At 36.9% G+C, this 16,432-nt stretch overlaps 1 protein-coding gene across 1 annotated transcript in view; it reads left to right on the forward strand.

The window, feature by feature from the left end:
• Positions 1 to 16,432, forward strand: part of FBXL17 (F-box and leucine rich repeat protein 17) — a 581,667-nt gene that overhangs the window by 24,309 nt on the left and 540,926 nt on the right. The window contains exons 3-4 of the mRNA XM_004706643.2: positions 1,664 to 1,786; positions 8,602 to 8,859. Of these exons, the coding sequence (XP_004706700.1) occupies positions 1,664 to 1,786; positions 8,602 to 8,859 (381 nt within the window). The remainder of the gene's footprint in view (positions 1 to 1,663; positions 1,787 to 8,601; positions 8,860 to 16,432) is intronic.

Raw genomic sequence — 16,432 nt, forward strand, 5'->3', positions numbered from 1 at the left:
GGGCAATGAATGTACAAATGCGCTTTACACAATTGATGTGTGTATGGATTGTGATAAGAGTTGTATGAGTCCCTAATAAAAGGATTAAATAAAAAAAAAAAATAAGTGGAGCCCTGGTGGTATATGGTTACACATTGGGCTGATAACCTCAAGGTTGGCAGTTTGAAATTAGCAGCCTCTCCTCTGGAGAAAAAGATTAGACTTTCTACTCCAATAAAGAGTTCAGTCTCATAAACCCACAGGAGCCGTTCTACCCTGGCCTCTAGCCCACCATGAGTCGGAATCTACTTGATGGCAGTGAGTTTGAGTTTTGGAAAAGGGAAGGCTAATATAAATCTTCTAGTAACTTTAGTTTTCAATTTTATCTGATTTTCTCAATAAAATATTTTTTAGGTTCAATTCAGAATCTCAGTATACTCCACACATTGTATTAGTTTTAAAAACCTATTGGTCCTAGATGTGATCCTCCCATTCTTAAGATCTACTATTTAAAAATATTAAGAAAACAAATATTCCGTTTTCAAGTATTTTAAGCTTACAGAACAGTGACAAATGTAGGATACAGAGTTCCTGTATACCCCTCATCCATTCTCAGTTTCCTCTCATGTTACTGTGGCATGCTTGTCACTATTAAGAAACCAACATTGGTACATTACTATGAAGAAAACCCCAGTTTTTATTTGGATTTTACCAGTTTTCCCATTAATGTTTGGGATTGTATTATTTGTCCCCTTAGTTCCATGGTCTCTTCTGGTGCATGGTCATTTCTCAGTCATCCTGGCTTTTTTTCTTTACCTTAGTTTTTTTGAGTCCTCCTAGTCACATATTTTTTAGAATGCCCCTCATTTGGGTGTGATGTTTATCTCAGTATGAGGCTGGGGTTATGAGTTTCTAGAAAAAATACTTTAGATGTGATTTTTGTTCTAGGATTGTTTTTTTTAATAATTTGCTTTAAGTATAAGTTAAAAATAAAAACAAAGCTATGTACATTTATTATGTCTTCTCTGTATGATTTTTGTTCTAGGTTTTTTTCCATCATTTGCTTAAGTTTAATCATAAGGTTAAAAAAACAACACAGTGTACATTCATTATGTCCTCTCTTTTTTCTCCCTCCTCCAAAGGTTAAGAATTTTAAAAAAAATTAGTTTTTGGATTATCTTTTCAGTTAAAACATATAAGAATGTCCAACCCCACCCCCTCTCCTGCCCCACACACCTCCTCCTTTGCTCATTCTCCAGTGGTCTTAGCTCAACTGTAACAGCACCCTTGTTCTCAAACTCCTACACCACACCTTCTCTTTAGAATAGGCCCGAACACTGATGCTCTTGATAATGGTATGCAAGGTTGTCTTATACTCTAAAACATGGGTGGGGAACCTTTTTTGTCCTAAGACCACTTGAATATTTATGACATAATTCACAGGCCATACTGGTCCAACATTTAATTAACTCACCCTGATGTGATGGCTAGAACTGCTTCTCTTTGCTGAGGTGTGTGATGTTAGCTAGTATTAATGATTTTAGGCTCCTTTGCCAAATGTTCCCCTCCCATGCTGTATAAAGTAATTATTACCTAACAAATAAATAACCCTACCTATGCTTTTTTTTCTATGCTTTAAAAATATTTGCTATGTATTAACATATTCTTCCTTTTCACTTTATAGATATTTTCCAATTTGTCCCTGGATGAGCGTTGCCTTTCTGCATCATTGGTTTGCAAGTATTGGCGTGATCTTTGTTTAGATTTCCAGTTTTGGAAGCAGCTGGACCTTAGTAGCCGTCAGCAGGTATGGAATTTGATTCTGAGAAAAAGTGAATTTGACCTACTAAATTAAAAAATATCTTTGTTACTTTTCAGAAATAATGTTTCTTACTATAACTTTTAACATAGTTACTTCAAATAATTTTAATCTATGGTGCTATGTATTATTGTGATTTGTGTGTGTGTGTGTATTTGAATTCAAGTTGAAGCCAATGTCTCATGGTGTACATGATTTCTTAATGTTGGCTGCTAATTAGTGTTTTCTTCTTACTCTCTTTTCTTTTGTCACTTCCATTTAAAAAATACACATTTTTCTTATTTTTGAAAATACTATGATCAATTGCATAATTTAAAAAATATATTGTCAGGCCTTTCTTCCTAGTCTTTTGTAGTCTGAAAACTTTGCTGACTATAATAATTTTAGAAATTCTAGTGGCCTGGCTTCCAGAATCATATCAACAACAGTGTAACACACTGACAGTAATTTTCAGGTGTTACAAATTCCTTGAAGAAAATATAACTTGAAATACTACTGATGAAAGTCAGACACTACTTATACCTTTCAGCACAGATTATACATGAAGAAAATAAAAATCCTCAAAACTGACTATAAATAGTGTGATAAATGCAGACGAAGATGAAATTAACAGCAGGTTCTTTCTATGTGGATCAACAAGAAACATCCATGGAAGTAGCAGTCAGTACATCAGAATGTCACAGTGCGTTGGGCAGATCAGGTCAAAAGAATTTCCCTAAGTTTTTAATAACAGAGGTGCCATTTGGAACACTGGCTCATTTTGTCTGACTCATGCCATCCATGGTCTTTTCAGTCACATCATGCATATGTGAGTTGCTTTTGACCCTATGTACAATAGAAAGAAACACAACCCTGCCCTGAGCCATGCTCATCGTTGTTCGTGTATTTGAGCCCATTTTTGCAGTATCTGTGTCAGTCCATCGATTGAGGGCCGTCCTCTTTATTTGCTGCTTCTCTAGCAATCATGGTATCCTCTTCAGGGATTGGTCTCTTCTGATAACATGTCCAAAGTACATCAGACGAAGTCTCACCATCCTTGCCTCTAAGAAGCTTCTGGCTATACTTCAGATTTGTTCTTTTGGCAGTCCAAGATATTGTCAATATTCTTCATTGGCACCATAATTCAAATGCGTTCATTCTTCTTTGGTTCCTTATTCAATATCCAACTGTGTTAGTCTGCATAAACCAGGGAAACAAATCCACAGAAACTCATATGTATAAGAGAGAGTTTTATCTAAAGGGTAAGTGTACATTAAGAGCATCCCAACCCAGTGCTGTCCAAGCCCATAAGTCCAACATTAGCCCATATGTCCGACACCTATCTGCAAAGTTCTCCTCAATCTCACAAAACACACGCAATGACACCGACTGGAGGAGGAAAGCCGAATCAGTGAGTATGTAAGCATCTCAGCGCAGGCTGGGGTCTCCACACGTCAGCTCCAACACCCAGGGCCGCATCAGGGTAGGTCCATGTGGCTTCTCCTCAGGGATATCCCACAGGAAGTGAGCCTTGCCAGCTAAAGCAGGGAACTGGCTAAGGCAGCTGCACCCTGGTCTCACCATCAGAAAGCAAGAGACCAAGAGACCAAGAAAGGCGAGGCTCACCAAGCCATTTATCTCTCCGCCACCCTCCAATTAGTCCCACATGTGTTTATTGGCCAGGCTGCCACAATGTACCTTAACTATCTCATCAACTTTTACACGTATTTGTTGTTATTGAAAATACCATAGCTTGGGTCAATTTCACTTTAGTCCTCAAAGTAACATCCTTGCTTTTTAACACTGTAAAGTGGTCTTGTGCAGTATATTTATTCAATGTATTTGAGTTATAAAATGAAAAAGGCTGACATGAAAAGTTGGATAATGTAAAAACTGTGGTGTTGGTGAAGAATACTGAATATACTGTGTACTGCCAAAAAATGTAACAAATTAGTCCTAGAAGAACTACAAGAATGCCCCTTAGAATTGAGGATGTTTAGACTTTACCCACGAACTGTATATATTTGTATATAAGCTGAGTTTTCCAGAACATTTTTAATGCAGTTTTTGTGGTCGACTTAGGTGTCTTGGCTGATATTTAGGTCGACTTATACTCGAGTATGTATGGTGCTTTGAAGATGACATTTGGAGAGACTACTTTCTAGGAAAGGATATCGTGCTTGGTAAAGTAGAAGACCAATAGAAATTAGGAAAACCCTTAATTAAATGCAGGAACACAATTGCTACAACAATGAACTAAAACATACAAAGGATTGTGGTAAAGATGGTGTAGGGACTGGGCAGTGTTTCATTCTGTTAGACATAAGGTCACCATGAGCCAGAGGTAACCTGATTGTGACTAACTACACATATTATGATTATTAGTACAGTAATAGAAGATAATCACAAATGTTTGTTATAGTACTTCCTGTATGCAAAGTGTGATGTTTAGTAAGTCCTACCTGCATTTATGGATTATCTCATGGATAGATTTGATGCATTGAACACTAATGGACAGAGACAAATGAGTTGTGAAATGACATCATGGACATCAGACAAGCAATAAGCTTGTAAAAGGACATGAAAGACAAAACACCAACATGGTATCAGAAGAGAGTGAAACGTCCTTGTGAATGCAGAGGTGTTAAACAGATGGAACAAATGAGTTTAACAGGAGATTTCAAAAAGCAGCTCTAGAAGCCAAATAAGAATATTAATGAAATGTGCCAAGAACTGAACTTAGAAAAATCAGAGGAAAGAACTTGCTTGCATTTCTTAAGCTGAACATCATGTGGCATAAAAATAACAAAAAACAAAACAAGCCTTGAGTTCAATATTGAAGAATTGTATTCACAAAATGTTGAGCTATGCAGGAAGCATCAAAATAATATGGAAGGAATACAAAGAACTAATATCTCAAGAAAGAATGGGCTACTTCAAGAGTTAGCCATGATGAAGAACTGACGGTATTAATGGAAGATAAGCAAGCTGTAATGACGGCATTGGCAGTAAGCAAGGTTCCAGGAATACCAGTTGAGATTTTTCATCATGTAGATGTGGCACTGGAAACCCTCATTTGTGTATGCCAAAGAATTTGGAACACAGCTATCTGAGCAACTGTCTGAAGAGAGATCCATATTTGTGCCCATTTCAAAGAACGTAACCTGATAGGATGCAAACAGTATCGAATAATACCATTAGTATTTTATGCAAGCACAATTTTGCTAAAAATAATTAGAAGACTGTTGTTAATAATGTATCAAATGGTAACCGCCAGAAATTTGAACTGGCTTTAGAAAGGATGTGGAATGAGCGACAATATTGCTATGTAAGATGGATCTTGGTTGAAAACGGAAAATACTGGAAAGGTGTTTACCTATGTTGTTTTGACTATGCAAAACATTCATTTATGCAGCTTATAACAAATTTTAGATAACATTGTGGAGAATGAGGATTTTCTAGAATGCTTAATGGTGCCCCTGTGGAATCTACACTAGACTAAGAGGCAATTGTTTGAGTAGAACAAAGACCAAGAGGCAGTTGTTTGAATAGAACAAAAGGGTGTTGCATGGTTTAAAATCAAGAAAGGTGTGTGTTGGTAAACATGTGGCCATCTAGCTCAGAAGCAACAAAGCTCACATGGAAGAAGTAGCTTGTGAGATCGCGAGGTGTCGAAGGGATCAGGTGTGTCCAAGGGATCAGGTATCAGGCATCAAAGAACAAAAAATCATATCATTGTGAATGAGGGGGAGTGCAGATTCGGGACACAAAGCCCATCTGTAGGCAACTGGACATCGCCTTACAGAAGGGTCGCGGGAGGAGACGAACCAGTTAGGGTGCAGTGTAGCAATGATGAAACATATAACTTTACTCTAGTTCTTAAATGCTTCCTTCACCCCCCGCCCACACACGATCATGATCCCAATTCTACCTTACAAATCTGGCTGGACCAGAGGATGTAACTGGTACAGATAGGAACTGGAAACACAGGGAATCCAGGACAGATGATCCCTTCAGGACCAGTGCTGAGAATGGTGATACTGGGAGGGTCTAGTAGAAAGGGGGACCTGATTACAAGAATCTACATATAACTTTCTCCCTGGGGGATGGACAACAGAAAACTGGGTGAAGGGAGACATCGGACAGTGCAAGACATGACAAAATAATAATAATTTATAAATTATCAAGGATTCATGAGGGAGGGAGGGGACAAAATGAGGAGCTGATACTAGGGGCTCAAGTAGAACGCAAGTGTTTTGAGAATGATAATGACAACAAATGTACAAATGTGCTTGACACAATGGATGTATGTATGGATTGTGATAAGAGATATATGAGCCCCCCAATAAAATGATTAAAAAAAGATAAGACAACAATAATTTTTAATTTATCAGGGGTCATGGGCCAGGGTGGGAGAGGGGGAGGAAAGAGGAGCTGAAACCAACGGCTCAATAAAAAGTAAATATTTAGAAAATAATGGCAACATATGCACAAATATGCTTGATATAATCAATGTTGTATTGTTAGAAGAGCTGTAAGAGCTCCCAATAAAATGATCTTTTAATTTAAAAAAAGAAAAAAGGTGTGTGTCAAGGTTATGTAATTTCACCACACATTGAGTTTGGATGGTGAGCAAATAGTAGTGGGTGGCTGGATTATATCAAGAAGAACTTGGCATCAGGATTGAAAGAAAATTTATTAACAACCTGCCATCTACATGTGTCAGAACTTTGCTTGGTGAAAGTGAAGATTTAAAGCACTTACTGATGAAGATCAAAGCCTTCATTATGGATTATACTTCAATAATAAGCATAGACTGTTCTGTAAGTTTCATACATACTGATTTACTTAACCCTTACAGTAATTCTAGGTTTGTACTGTTATTTTCCTGTGGGTTTTTTTCCCCACATGAAGAGATCGAAGTCAAATTAATATATATATTTTTCGCTTCCTTTTTATGATTTTCTATTCTACCATTTTTAAGTGGTTGCCCAATATGTGTATCATTGGCATAGATTAGGACAAAGTTAGAGTTCACGGAGATGATTGCAGTTTGTTGGAATTTTTGATTAACTCCTCAAACTTGGTAGTCAATAGTTTACATTGGAAATAAATGAAAACATACAGTAAGAATTTCAGTACTGTATATACTCGAGTACAAGCCAACCCGAATATCAGCTAAGGCACCTAATTTTACCACAAAAATTGCATTAAAAATGTGCTGGAAAATTCAGCTTGTCCATGAGTATATATGATATTTTAAATCTCTAAGTTATCCCATGTTAGTAGTACACGGTGTTGTGCTGGTAGAGGTTTAATAATCAGGTTCTACCTACCCCCTCCCACCCCCCTTCCCCCCAAAAGAATCCCTTATGTTTGTCTTGCCAGGTTCCAGGATGTAAATACTATTGTAACCAACTTCACGTTCCCAATGTGATGTCACTAAATTTGGAAAAAGGTGTACACAACTGGGTGCTGTGAATTGTTAAGGGCCAATTCCAGCACATCACTCGTACCATATAAATCATGTACTTTAGACAAAACTATATAGTTTCAGAACATACTATACCATATATACGCCTGTATAAGCCATGTTTATCAGCACATTTTTTATGCAGTTTTTGTGGTGAAATTAGGTGCCTCGGCTGATATTCGGGTCAGCTTATACTTGAGTATATATGGAAATTTATTCTCTTTCTGTTTTATAGAATTAGTCACTTACCCACCTGGGCCCATGAAATATGGGTCCAGGAGAATGGTAAGTATTTGGCTAGTTGTAGGTGATAGACGGGAGAGAAGGCAAGTGTCAAGTAATCCATGGCTCTTTACTTCATTACCCCTGGGTATCATAACTCGTTATTGTAAACTTAAACTAAGAATAGCTCTCCCCTGCTTCTGGTAGTGAGGGCTGGAAAAGGAAAAACAAATATGACAGAGGTTAGCCTTTGTGGGAACTAGGAACTGTGCTGTGTGCATTGTAAGTAAAAAGAGAGTTTGTTGTTGCTCCTGGATACCAGTTCTTTCCTCCTCCGATTCTGAAGCTCATGTGTGTTTTGTTTCTTTTACTTACCCAAAAGACTTGAAAATACTAACTGTTTTATTTTTAGAAATTTGGGTGAGGGATATCTGTATTATCTATACCGACATGAGTATACATGTATATAGTAATTAATCTATTTTTTCAGATGGCTGCATGAGTTTTCATCATGTTTATTTTAAGATTACTTCTAAGTAGCATTAGTCTTTTGAGAAGAGCTGTTTGTCGCAGACCAACAGCTTGGTATGTCGGTATCTTGATACCATACAAAGTGATGTATTTCCTATGCCGTATGAGAAGGCTTCAAAAGTTTTTGAGAAAATGGAATTAAAAGAATAAAATTTTGCCTTGAACTGTTTTGAAACCTACTTGTATGTGAAATCGTATTTTGATCGAAATGGCAAAACAATTGAAATTAACTTTGTGAAATCATTTTATATCAACTGGAAAAAGACAAGATTCATAACTTGATGGTCTAACCACTGCTGGGCTAAAAATAAATATCTAAAATCACAATGCTGTTTTGTTTGTGGTGAGTTTTTGGTGAGTCTAGTGAAGTTGAATTAAATTGAGTCATCCCACTAGTGACTGATCTTAGGTTTTAAATTAAAACTAGCATGCATATTCTTGTTTTGCTGTAATATGAAATAAAAATGTTTTTATTTTGTTTGTGGTATTCATGCAATAATCTATTTTTTATATATTCATTGGGGAAAATTTAATAAAAATCTAGAAAATATGGTCTATCTTTAGCAAAAGTTTGAACTTCTTTTTTTTCCTCTTATAGGTCACTGATGAATTATTGGAAAAAATTGCATCAAGAAGTCAGAATATCATTGAAATCAACATTTCTGATTGTCGCAGTATGTCCGATACTGGCGTGTGTGTGTTAGCATTCAAGTGTCCTGGACTTCTTAGGTATACAGCCTACAGGTGTAAACAGCTTTCGGACACCTCTATTATTGCGGTTGCCTCTCATTGTCCTTTACTTCAGAAAGTGCATGTAGGCAACCAGGACAAACTGACTGATGAAGGACTCAAGCAGGTAAATTTTAGCATTCATAAAATGATTTTACCCATACTAACTCAAAATAATGTTTTCAGCAACATTTTATAATGTTGAGCTATGTAAAAAGTGATGCTCAGAAGCACCTTTGTATTCATGCATTTGTTTAGGTTGGTGGACTCAATTGTCAGTGTGGTTGGTGAATTAATTTTGCTATGCCTTGTAGTGAGGGCATGGGCTATTCTGACAAGATATTTATTTATGCATTTGTTACTTAAATTGCCTATCAAATTTTGCTTTAGGCAAGGGTATGCAGTTTGGGTCAGTATGTGGTTTATAAAAATTTTTGTTCTTTTAAATTCCTAGATGACATTCATATGTATATGAACATAACTAAACATTTGAAAGCATAAATAGAAGAAGAGCATAAAGCAAAGAGAAAGGTGTTAATTACTTATATTTTGTGCAACAAAGAAACAAACAAATCTAAAACATAAAGCAAACAGTAAATGTACTGCCATGAATGTGATTCCTGTGCAGGGTGTCTGAGACTGGATGTCTGCACAGGGGTGGAGGACTTCATCTCACTCTTGGGGGCTGCCTGGTGTGTTCTGACCTCTAACCTAATCCAGAGTTCCATTGTACAAACTGTGGTGTACATAATCATTTTTAGAAAAGACATTTAAGGATTTTTGCTCAAATATTCATTCAGGAGATGTTGAATAAACTATATGTGTCAAACGCTGAATTTGGGGATATTTTGAACAGTAATGTTCACACCATTGTGCTTTATGTAATTTTTACATTTAATTTGTAAAATAATTGTGAAGTTGTAGCTTTTAAGCTCATTTTATAACGAAAGAAAGAGACATTAGTGAACTGGTCTAATGCATAGCAGATAGTAGAGCTAGGATTTAAGTCTGGGTTTTTCCAAAGCTTCCTCCCTGTTTATACTTTTCCAGGCTAATTGACTGCCCTTTCAGACGTTGAGGTAAGGAGCACATAGACTCTGCATACTACCCACTTTACCCATAGTGTACATGCCAAGCACATGGTAAGCCAGCGCTTCAACAAATATTTCTTGAAAGAAATAATAATTCCCATCAAGATTTTTATTTAGCAATAGTGTTCAAATACAAAAGTAATGAAATGTTGCCTCAACACAAAGAAAAGTTAATCTTCAAACTCATAGTGACCTTATATGCAGTGGTTCTCAACCTTCCTAATGCCATGACCCTTTAATACAGTTCCTCATGTTGTGACCACCAACCATAAAATTATTTTCATTGCTATTTCATAACTGTAATTTTGCTACTGTTATGAATTGGGCGACCCCTGTGAAAGGGTCCTTTGATTCCCAAAGGGGTCGTGACCCACTGGTTGAGAACCACTGCTATATACGATTTCTGAGGCTGTAAATCTTTACAAAAGCAGACAATCTCATCTTTTTCCCTCAGCTGGGGCTGGAGGGTTTTTACTGCTGACCTTATGATTAGCAGCCCAACACCAATAGTTCCACCAGGAATCCCTCGACAACTATAGAAGTAGAGAATTCATGTAGTTCTAAGTTTAAATCCATTTAAATCCATTCTGAGATGAAGTCAGAATTGAAGTGAAGATTCTCATATATTGTGTATGAATCAATTGAAACCTCTTTATTAGACTAGACGGAGTCTATCCTTAATAGTAACTGGGTAGGTAAGTAAGTCCAGTTTGTATCTCAAAGATGCTACCTATTTATAAGGAACCTACTTTGTTTACAAAGAAAAATTGTAGAACAGTATTACTTGTAATGTTTTTCCTGCTATGCATGTGATTGCCCACTAGCAAAACATTTTATGAAGTCCCTGAGTTGGGCTGTTTCTTACAAGGTTGGCTGTGCAAATCCATTAGCAGCTCAGAGGGAAAAAGACTAGGCTGTCTGTTTCCATAAACATTTACAAAGTTTTAGACTCCTGCGTAGGGGGTTGGAATGGACTCAGTGAGTTGGAATGGATTCAGTGGCAGTGCCTTTAAGTATAAAACAAACTAGTCTTTCATGGTGAAATTACATTTTATGGATGTGGGACAATTTTATTTATTTTGATTGAAATTTCTCAGGATTTCATACTCCACAGGGAAACATTTTTAAAGGTCTGTATTTATTTAGAGTTGGTTTTAATCTGTTAAATATTTAATTGAAAATCAGTTGAAATACAATATTATACAAATAATATGTATTAAATAAGTTACATGCTTTTTTATATAAGTAGCAGGCATGTTTTCTATGTGTACTCTGTGTTAAATGCATGTGTACATTTACATGTTTACATGTATTTGTGGAGACACTATGCTAGGTCCATTAGTAAACCTTTTGCTTTACAATCAGGGCTTTTTAGGGATTATTTGCTGGAATTTTCATTTTGTATGTTTTGCTTGTGATAGCACATGATAGCTCATGATTTTCAGTTGGTTTTTCATTGACGTGGGGCAGCATAAAACCACGTGAAACAGTATGAATGCATCTTCTTTTGGAATGTTATATTCTTCCATATTTTATAATTTTATTTATGTAAAAAGTATTTATATAAATATATTGATTTATTTAAAACTTCATTTATATAAAATTTATTTCACCCCAAAATAAGGAGCCCTGGTAGGGCAGTGGGAAAACAGCTGCTAAGTTAAAGATTAGCATTTGGAACTCATTACTTTTCTGTGGGAGAAAAGACTTGACTATTTGTTCCTATAAAGATTACAGCCTTGGTAGCCCCTGGGGCTGCTTTCCCTTATTTTTTCAGGTTACTGTAAGTCAAAGTTGACTTGGTGACATATAGCATACAACAACCCATGACAAATTTAACAGCATGTTTTTAATGGCCTGCTGTTACTGACTAAAATAGCCTATTTTGTTTAGCAAGAATCTTCTTTTTCCTTCTCATTTGACTTACTTTAATATTTAATGGTAAGGTATGTTACAGAACCACCGTTTGTCAGTTTATTGTACTTTGGTGGCTTTTGTGTTGCTGTGATGCTGGAATTATATGAAAAAGAATTCAGCATCAGGATCGAGGAAGGCTTATTACCAGCTTTTGATATGCAGATGACACAACCTTGCTTCCAAAAGTGAGGAGGACTTGAAACTCTTACTGGTAAATATTAAGGATTGCAGCCTTCAATATGGATTGCAATTTAATGTCAAAAAACCCCAGATCCTCACAATTGGACCAATAGGTAATTCATGATAAATGGAGACAGGATTAAAGTTGTCAAAAATTTCATCTTGCTTGGATTCACAATCAGTGCTCATGGAAGGTGGTCAAATGACTCATTGGGTAAATATTCTGCCAGAGACTACTTTAAACTGTTGAAAGGCAAGGAGCCAGGCCAGGGCATTTTCAGTCACCTCTTATGCATGTGAAAGTTGGACATTGAATAAGGAAGGGAAGAATACTGAAAGCAACATGTACTTCTAAAAGAACCCACAGATCTGCCTTGGAAGAGGTGCCGTTAGATGCATTTTAGAAGCAAGGATGGTGAGACTTCAAGTCATGTTCTCTACATGTTATCGGGAGAGTCCATTCCCTGAAAAAGGGCATCAGGCTCGGGAACATAAAAGGGCAGCAGAAAAAAAGACCCTCAAGATGGATTGACACAGTGGCTGCAACAGTGGGCTTGAACATAACAAATGTGAAGATGGTTCAGGACTGGGCAGTGCTTTGATCTTTTGTAGCTTTGAGTTGAGGTAGCTTTGAATTGAAACTGACTTGATGGTACTTAAAAACATGTTTAACAAATACAATTTTTTAAAAGTGTTTGGAACAATCGACTGTGTAAAAGGTTTACTAGCTGTAATGTTAGGTATGTGCTGTGGAAGAAAGGAAGAATAAAGGTTAAACTGAGTATTCAGCTGCCTAGTTCTGTATCTGTCTTGCTGCAAAGCCTGGGTACTAATCCACTAATACTACATTGCCTTTATATATTTCACATAGAATATAATCTGGTTTGAAAATAAACTCATTTTCAGATTATATGAAATGTTTTATGGTTTTTGGAATAGTAGAAGGAAAAACTTGAATTGAGCATAGGTGTCTGTAGTTCTACAATCTAACAAGGGACATTTAGAAAGAAACTGTACACATTACTAAAATAAAAATAAACTAAGGTGAGGTATTGTGCCATCAAATTAAGTTTCATGATTTAATTTTCAATAGCTTATTCTATTTACATTGTTCTGTTAGAACTTTATCACATAGTTGCCTCAATTAAAAGAATTAAGATAGTAAAATAGTTTTTAGAGAAAATCAGAAATCTTGTTCAAAACCACAAAACCACTCTGTTTTAAAAGTTAAATTGAATAAGGTTTAACTTAACCACAGTATTTATAAAAATTAAAGTATTATCAGGTAATGACAAGCTAGACAGCTGTATAGATTTCTCCTTCACGAAGGCTCAGATGTGGTTAAATCTGCCTTTCAGACAACTTTCATTGAAAGTAGAACATTCCTTATGCCTAGTACTGCTGTTTAAATTAGAGCCTACTTTACATAATGGATGTATGTATGGATTGTGATAAGAGTTGTACAAGCCCCAATAAAATGTTTAAAAAGATAGAACATTGGTTTTTGTAATGAGATTAAGTGGCACTCTTGTCTAATAACCAGGTATTCTCGCTGAGGAACACACGTTCTCTGCCTCTGATAGGTAGGCCTCCCATGCTGCTACCGTCTGTGAGGGTATGGTCTGACTACGTCTTACCTCATTGGTTACAGATAAAGCCACTTTCCTATTTACCCCATTGGTGACCTAAGTAGTACATGATGGACAAACATGACAGCAACACTAGATCAATGAGATAGACCACAGTTTATTAGCCATATACAGTCACAGCTTCGAGGAGGAAGATCCTGCATGTCATTCAGGGTTAATGAAAGTTACACTTAGGAATAGTGAGAACCAGCAAGGGTTAAACAAGTCAGGCTTTCTAGTGACACTTGGGTACAGCAACGTGGATGTGCTTGGCTTGAGTAATTCCAAAGGCTGGCCGGGAACAGAAGTTTCCTAGGTTGAGGACTAGCAGAGTGTAGCTGGTCCATTTAGTAGGGGAGATAAGCCAGCTTGGGATCTCTTCTGCTGGGTTAGGGGCATATCTAGTAAGAGCAGGTGAGGCTCAAAGATGAAATGTTAAGTCTTATAAATAGAGCACTTATCTTTACAGAAGCCCATAGAATATAGTACTATCTTTGCTATGTGTCCATGTAGCCCATGCCGTATTGCAAAATGACTTCCCTATAGATAAAGCCAACTGACAAGGCGAATGCAACATATGCTCCATTTAAATCTCTTCCAGGTGCAGCGATGTGACTTACTTGTCTTAATATGAGTCTTTACACCAGCCTTTCTATACATGCTAATGTCCAGGACCTTACCCAAAACTCCTCAGTGACTCTCTCCTCAAGAGAGACTTCCTTCTGTTTTTTCAGTGTTTGTGGCTAGTTCAGTAAATGTTGGGTCTCAAGGACCCATGGCTATACTTCTGAGTAAATTGCAAAGACAAAGGAACAGTGATGGAGGGCAAAATATATTAATATTACTGCCCCAAAAGTCCAAGTTGCACGGTGTTGCTCTGAACTTTGACCAACTGACTCATTCGCCAGGCCAGGAGAGTAGTATGCAAATGGTGAAGTGGATATATATATATATTTTTTTACTGTGTGCAGTTCCCAAGGGGAAAAAGGGTAGAGAAGAATGAACATTCTTAGTCTTAATCACAGAGTAATCAGTATAGAGACCAAGCATTAGCATTTGACTAATTGAGCTCTTACATCAGGACATTGTAATGGTAGAGGGAAAAACGTTTTCCTCCTACCACTCCTGTCTCTTTCTGCGTCTACGTGTGTATAATCCCTGGTTCCATCGTGGTTAAGTGTTGGGCTGCTAACCACAAGGTCGGCATTTGGAAACCACCAGCTGCTCCGCTCAAGGCTTACGGTTTCCAGACTTAACGCTTTTGGAAACGCGGGCGCTGTCCTGGACAGTCTTGGAAACCCTGTCCTGTAGGGTCACTGTAAGTTGTAATTGGCTGGATGGCAATAAATGTTTTTGTGGTATATATACCCACTTTAGGTACATTTATACCCTCTGTAGGATCAAGAAGCAGTTGTGCGAACAGAACAATGGAATACTGCGTGGTTTAAAATCAAGAAAAGTATGCATCAGGATTGTGTCCTCACTATACTTATTCTAGCTGTATGCTGAGCAAATCATCAGAGAAGCTAGATTATATGAATAATGCTATATCAAGATCGGAGGAAGGCTTATTAACAACCCTTGGTATGCAGGTGACAACAATCATGCTTGCTGAAAATGAGAACATGAAGCACTTAATGAAGAAGATTGAGGATTGCAGTCTTCAGTATGGATTGCAATTTAATGTAAAGAAAACTAAAATTCTCACAACTGGACCAATAGGTAAAAGGTCATGAAAAATGAAGAAAAGATTGAAGTTGTCAAGGATTTTATCTTGATTGAATCCTTGATCAATATTCATCAAAGCCTCAGGCAAGAGATCAATGACACATTGCATTGGGTAAATCTGCTGCATAAGATCTTTTTAAAGTATTGAAAAGCAAGTATGTTATTTTGAGGACTGATCTGTACCTGACCCAAGCCATGGCATTTCCTTTTTTTTTTTCCTTAAGGACATTATTTTTGTTGACTGATAGATTAAATACCATAACATGCAGAAAGTACAAAATGCACCACAGACCCCAATTATAAACAACTGGTGTTACATAATGTTTAAGCAGTGCTACACTTATTTTTGGCAAAGTGCTACATTGTTCAGTCTGCAGATAAACTGACCATGTATGAACAAATCTGTAAAAATTTCAGATTTTTACAGCAATTCAGACAGTGGCTTAGACAGTGGCTCAAGCTGCCCTTTAGGCTCCTGCATTTTCAATTGCCTCATGTGCACATGAAAGTTGGACATTGAATAAAGACTGAGGAAAAATCAATGCATTTGAACATAATGTTGGTGAAGAATATTGAAACTACTATGGATTGTCCAAAGAACAAACAAATGTGTGTTGGAAAAAGTGCAGCTTGATTGTTTCTTAGAGGCAAGGATGGAGAGATTTTGTCTTAGTCCTTTGGACATGCTACCAGGAGCACCAGTCCCTGGTAAGGGATACTACGGTTGACAAAGTGGAGGGGCAGTGAAAAAGCAGTCTTCAATCAGCTGGATTGACACGGTGGCTGCAGTGGGCTTAAACATAAGATCAGCTGAGAGGATGGTGCAGGACTAATCTGTGTTTCCTCCTTTTGTGCATAGGGTTACTTTGAGTTGGAACTGACCCAAAGGCACCGAACGACTCAATGGCACCTCACAAAATAGCTCTTTAAACTATCTGTCCTGATGCCTTGTTATGTAAGATTAATATTTAGCTTACCTGTGGGTTCCTACTTGTCATCTTTCCTCATTTTCCCAACATATTCCTTTTGTAATTTTGGTTAGATTAGTATTTTAATTTTATATATACTTTATTCCTCTGTAGCATTTTGTTTGCAATGGTGTTACTGCACATTTTTTCTCTTATTTTCTAACATAAAATAATTTTGGGTTTATTAG

Source organism: Echinops telfairi, unplaced genomic scaffold (assembly GCF_000313985.2).
Source record: "Echinops telfairi isolate 266 unplaced genomic scaffold, ASM31398v2 ScPeMD7_7469;HRSCAF=8507_1, whole genome shotgun sequence".
Classification (NCBI taxonomy): Eukaryota; Metazoa; Chordata; class Mammalia; order Afrosoricida; family Tenrecidae; genus Echinops; species Echinops telfairi.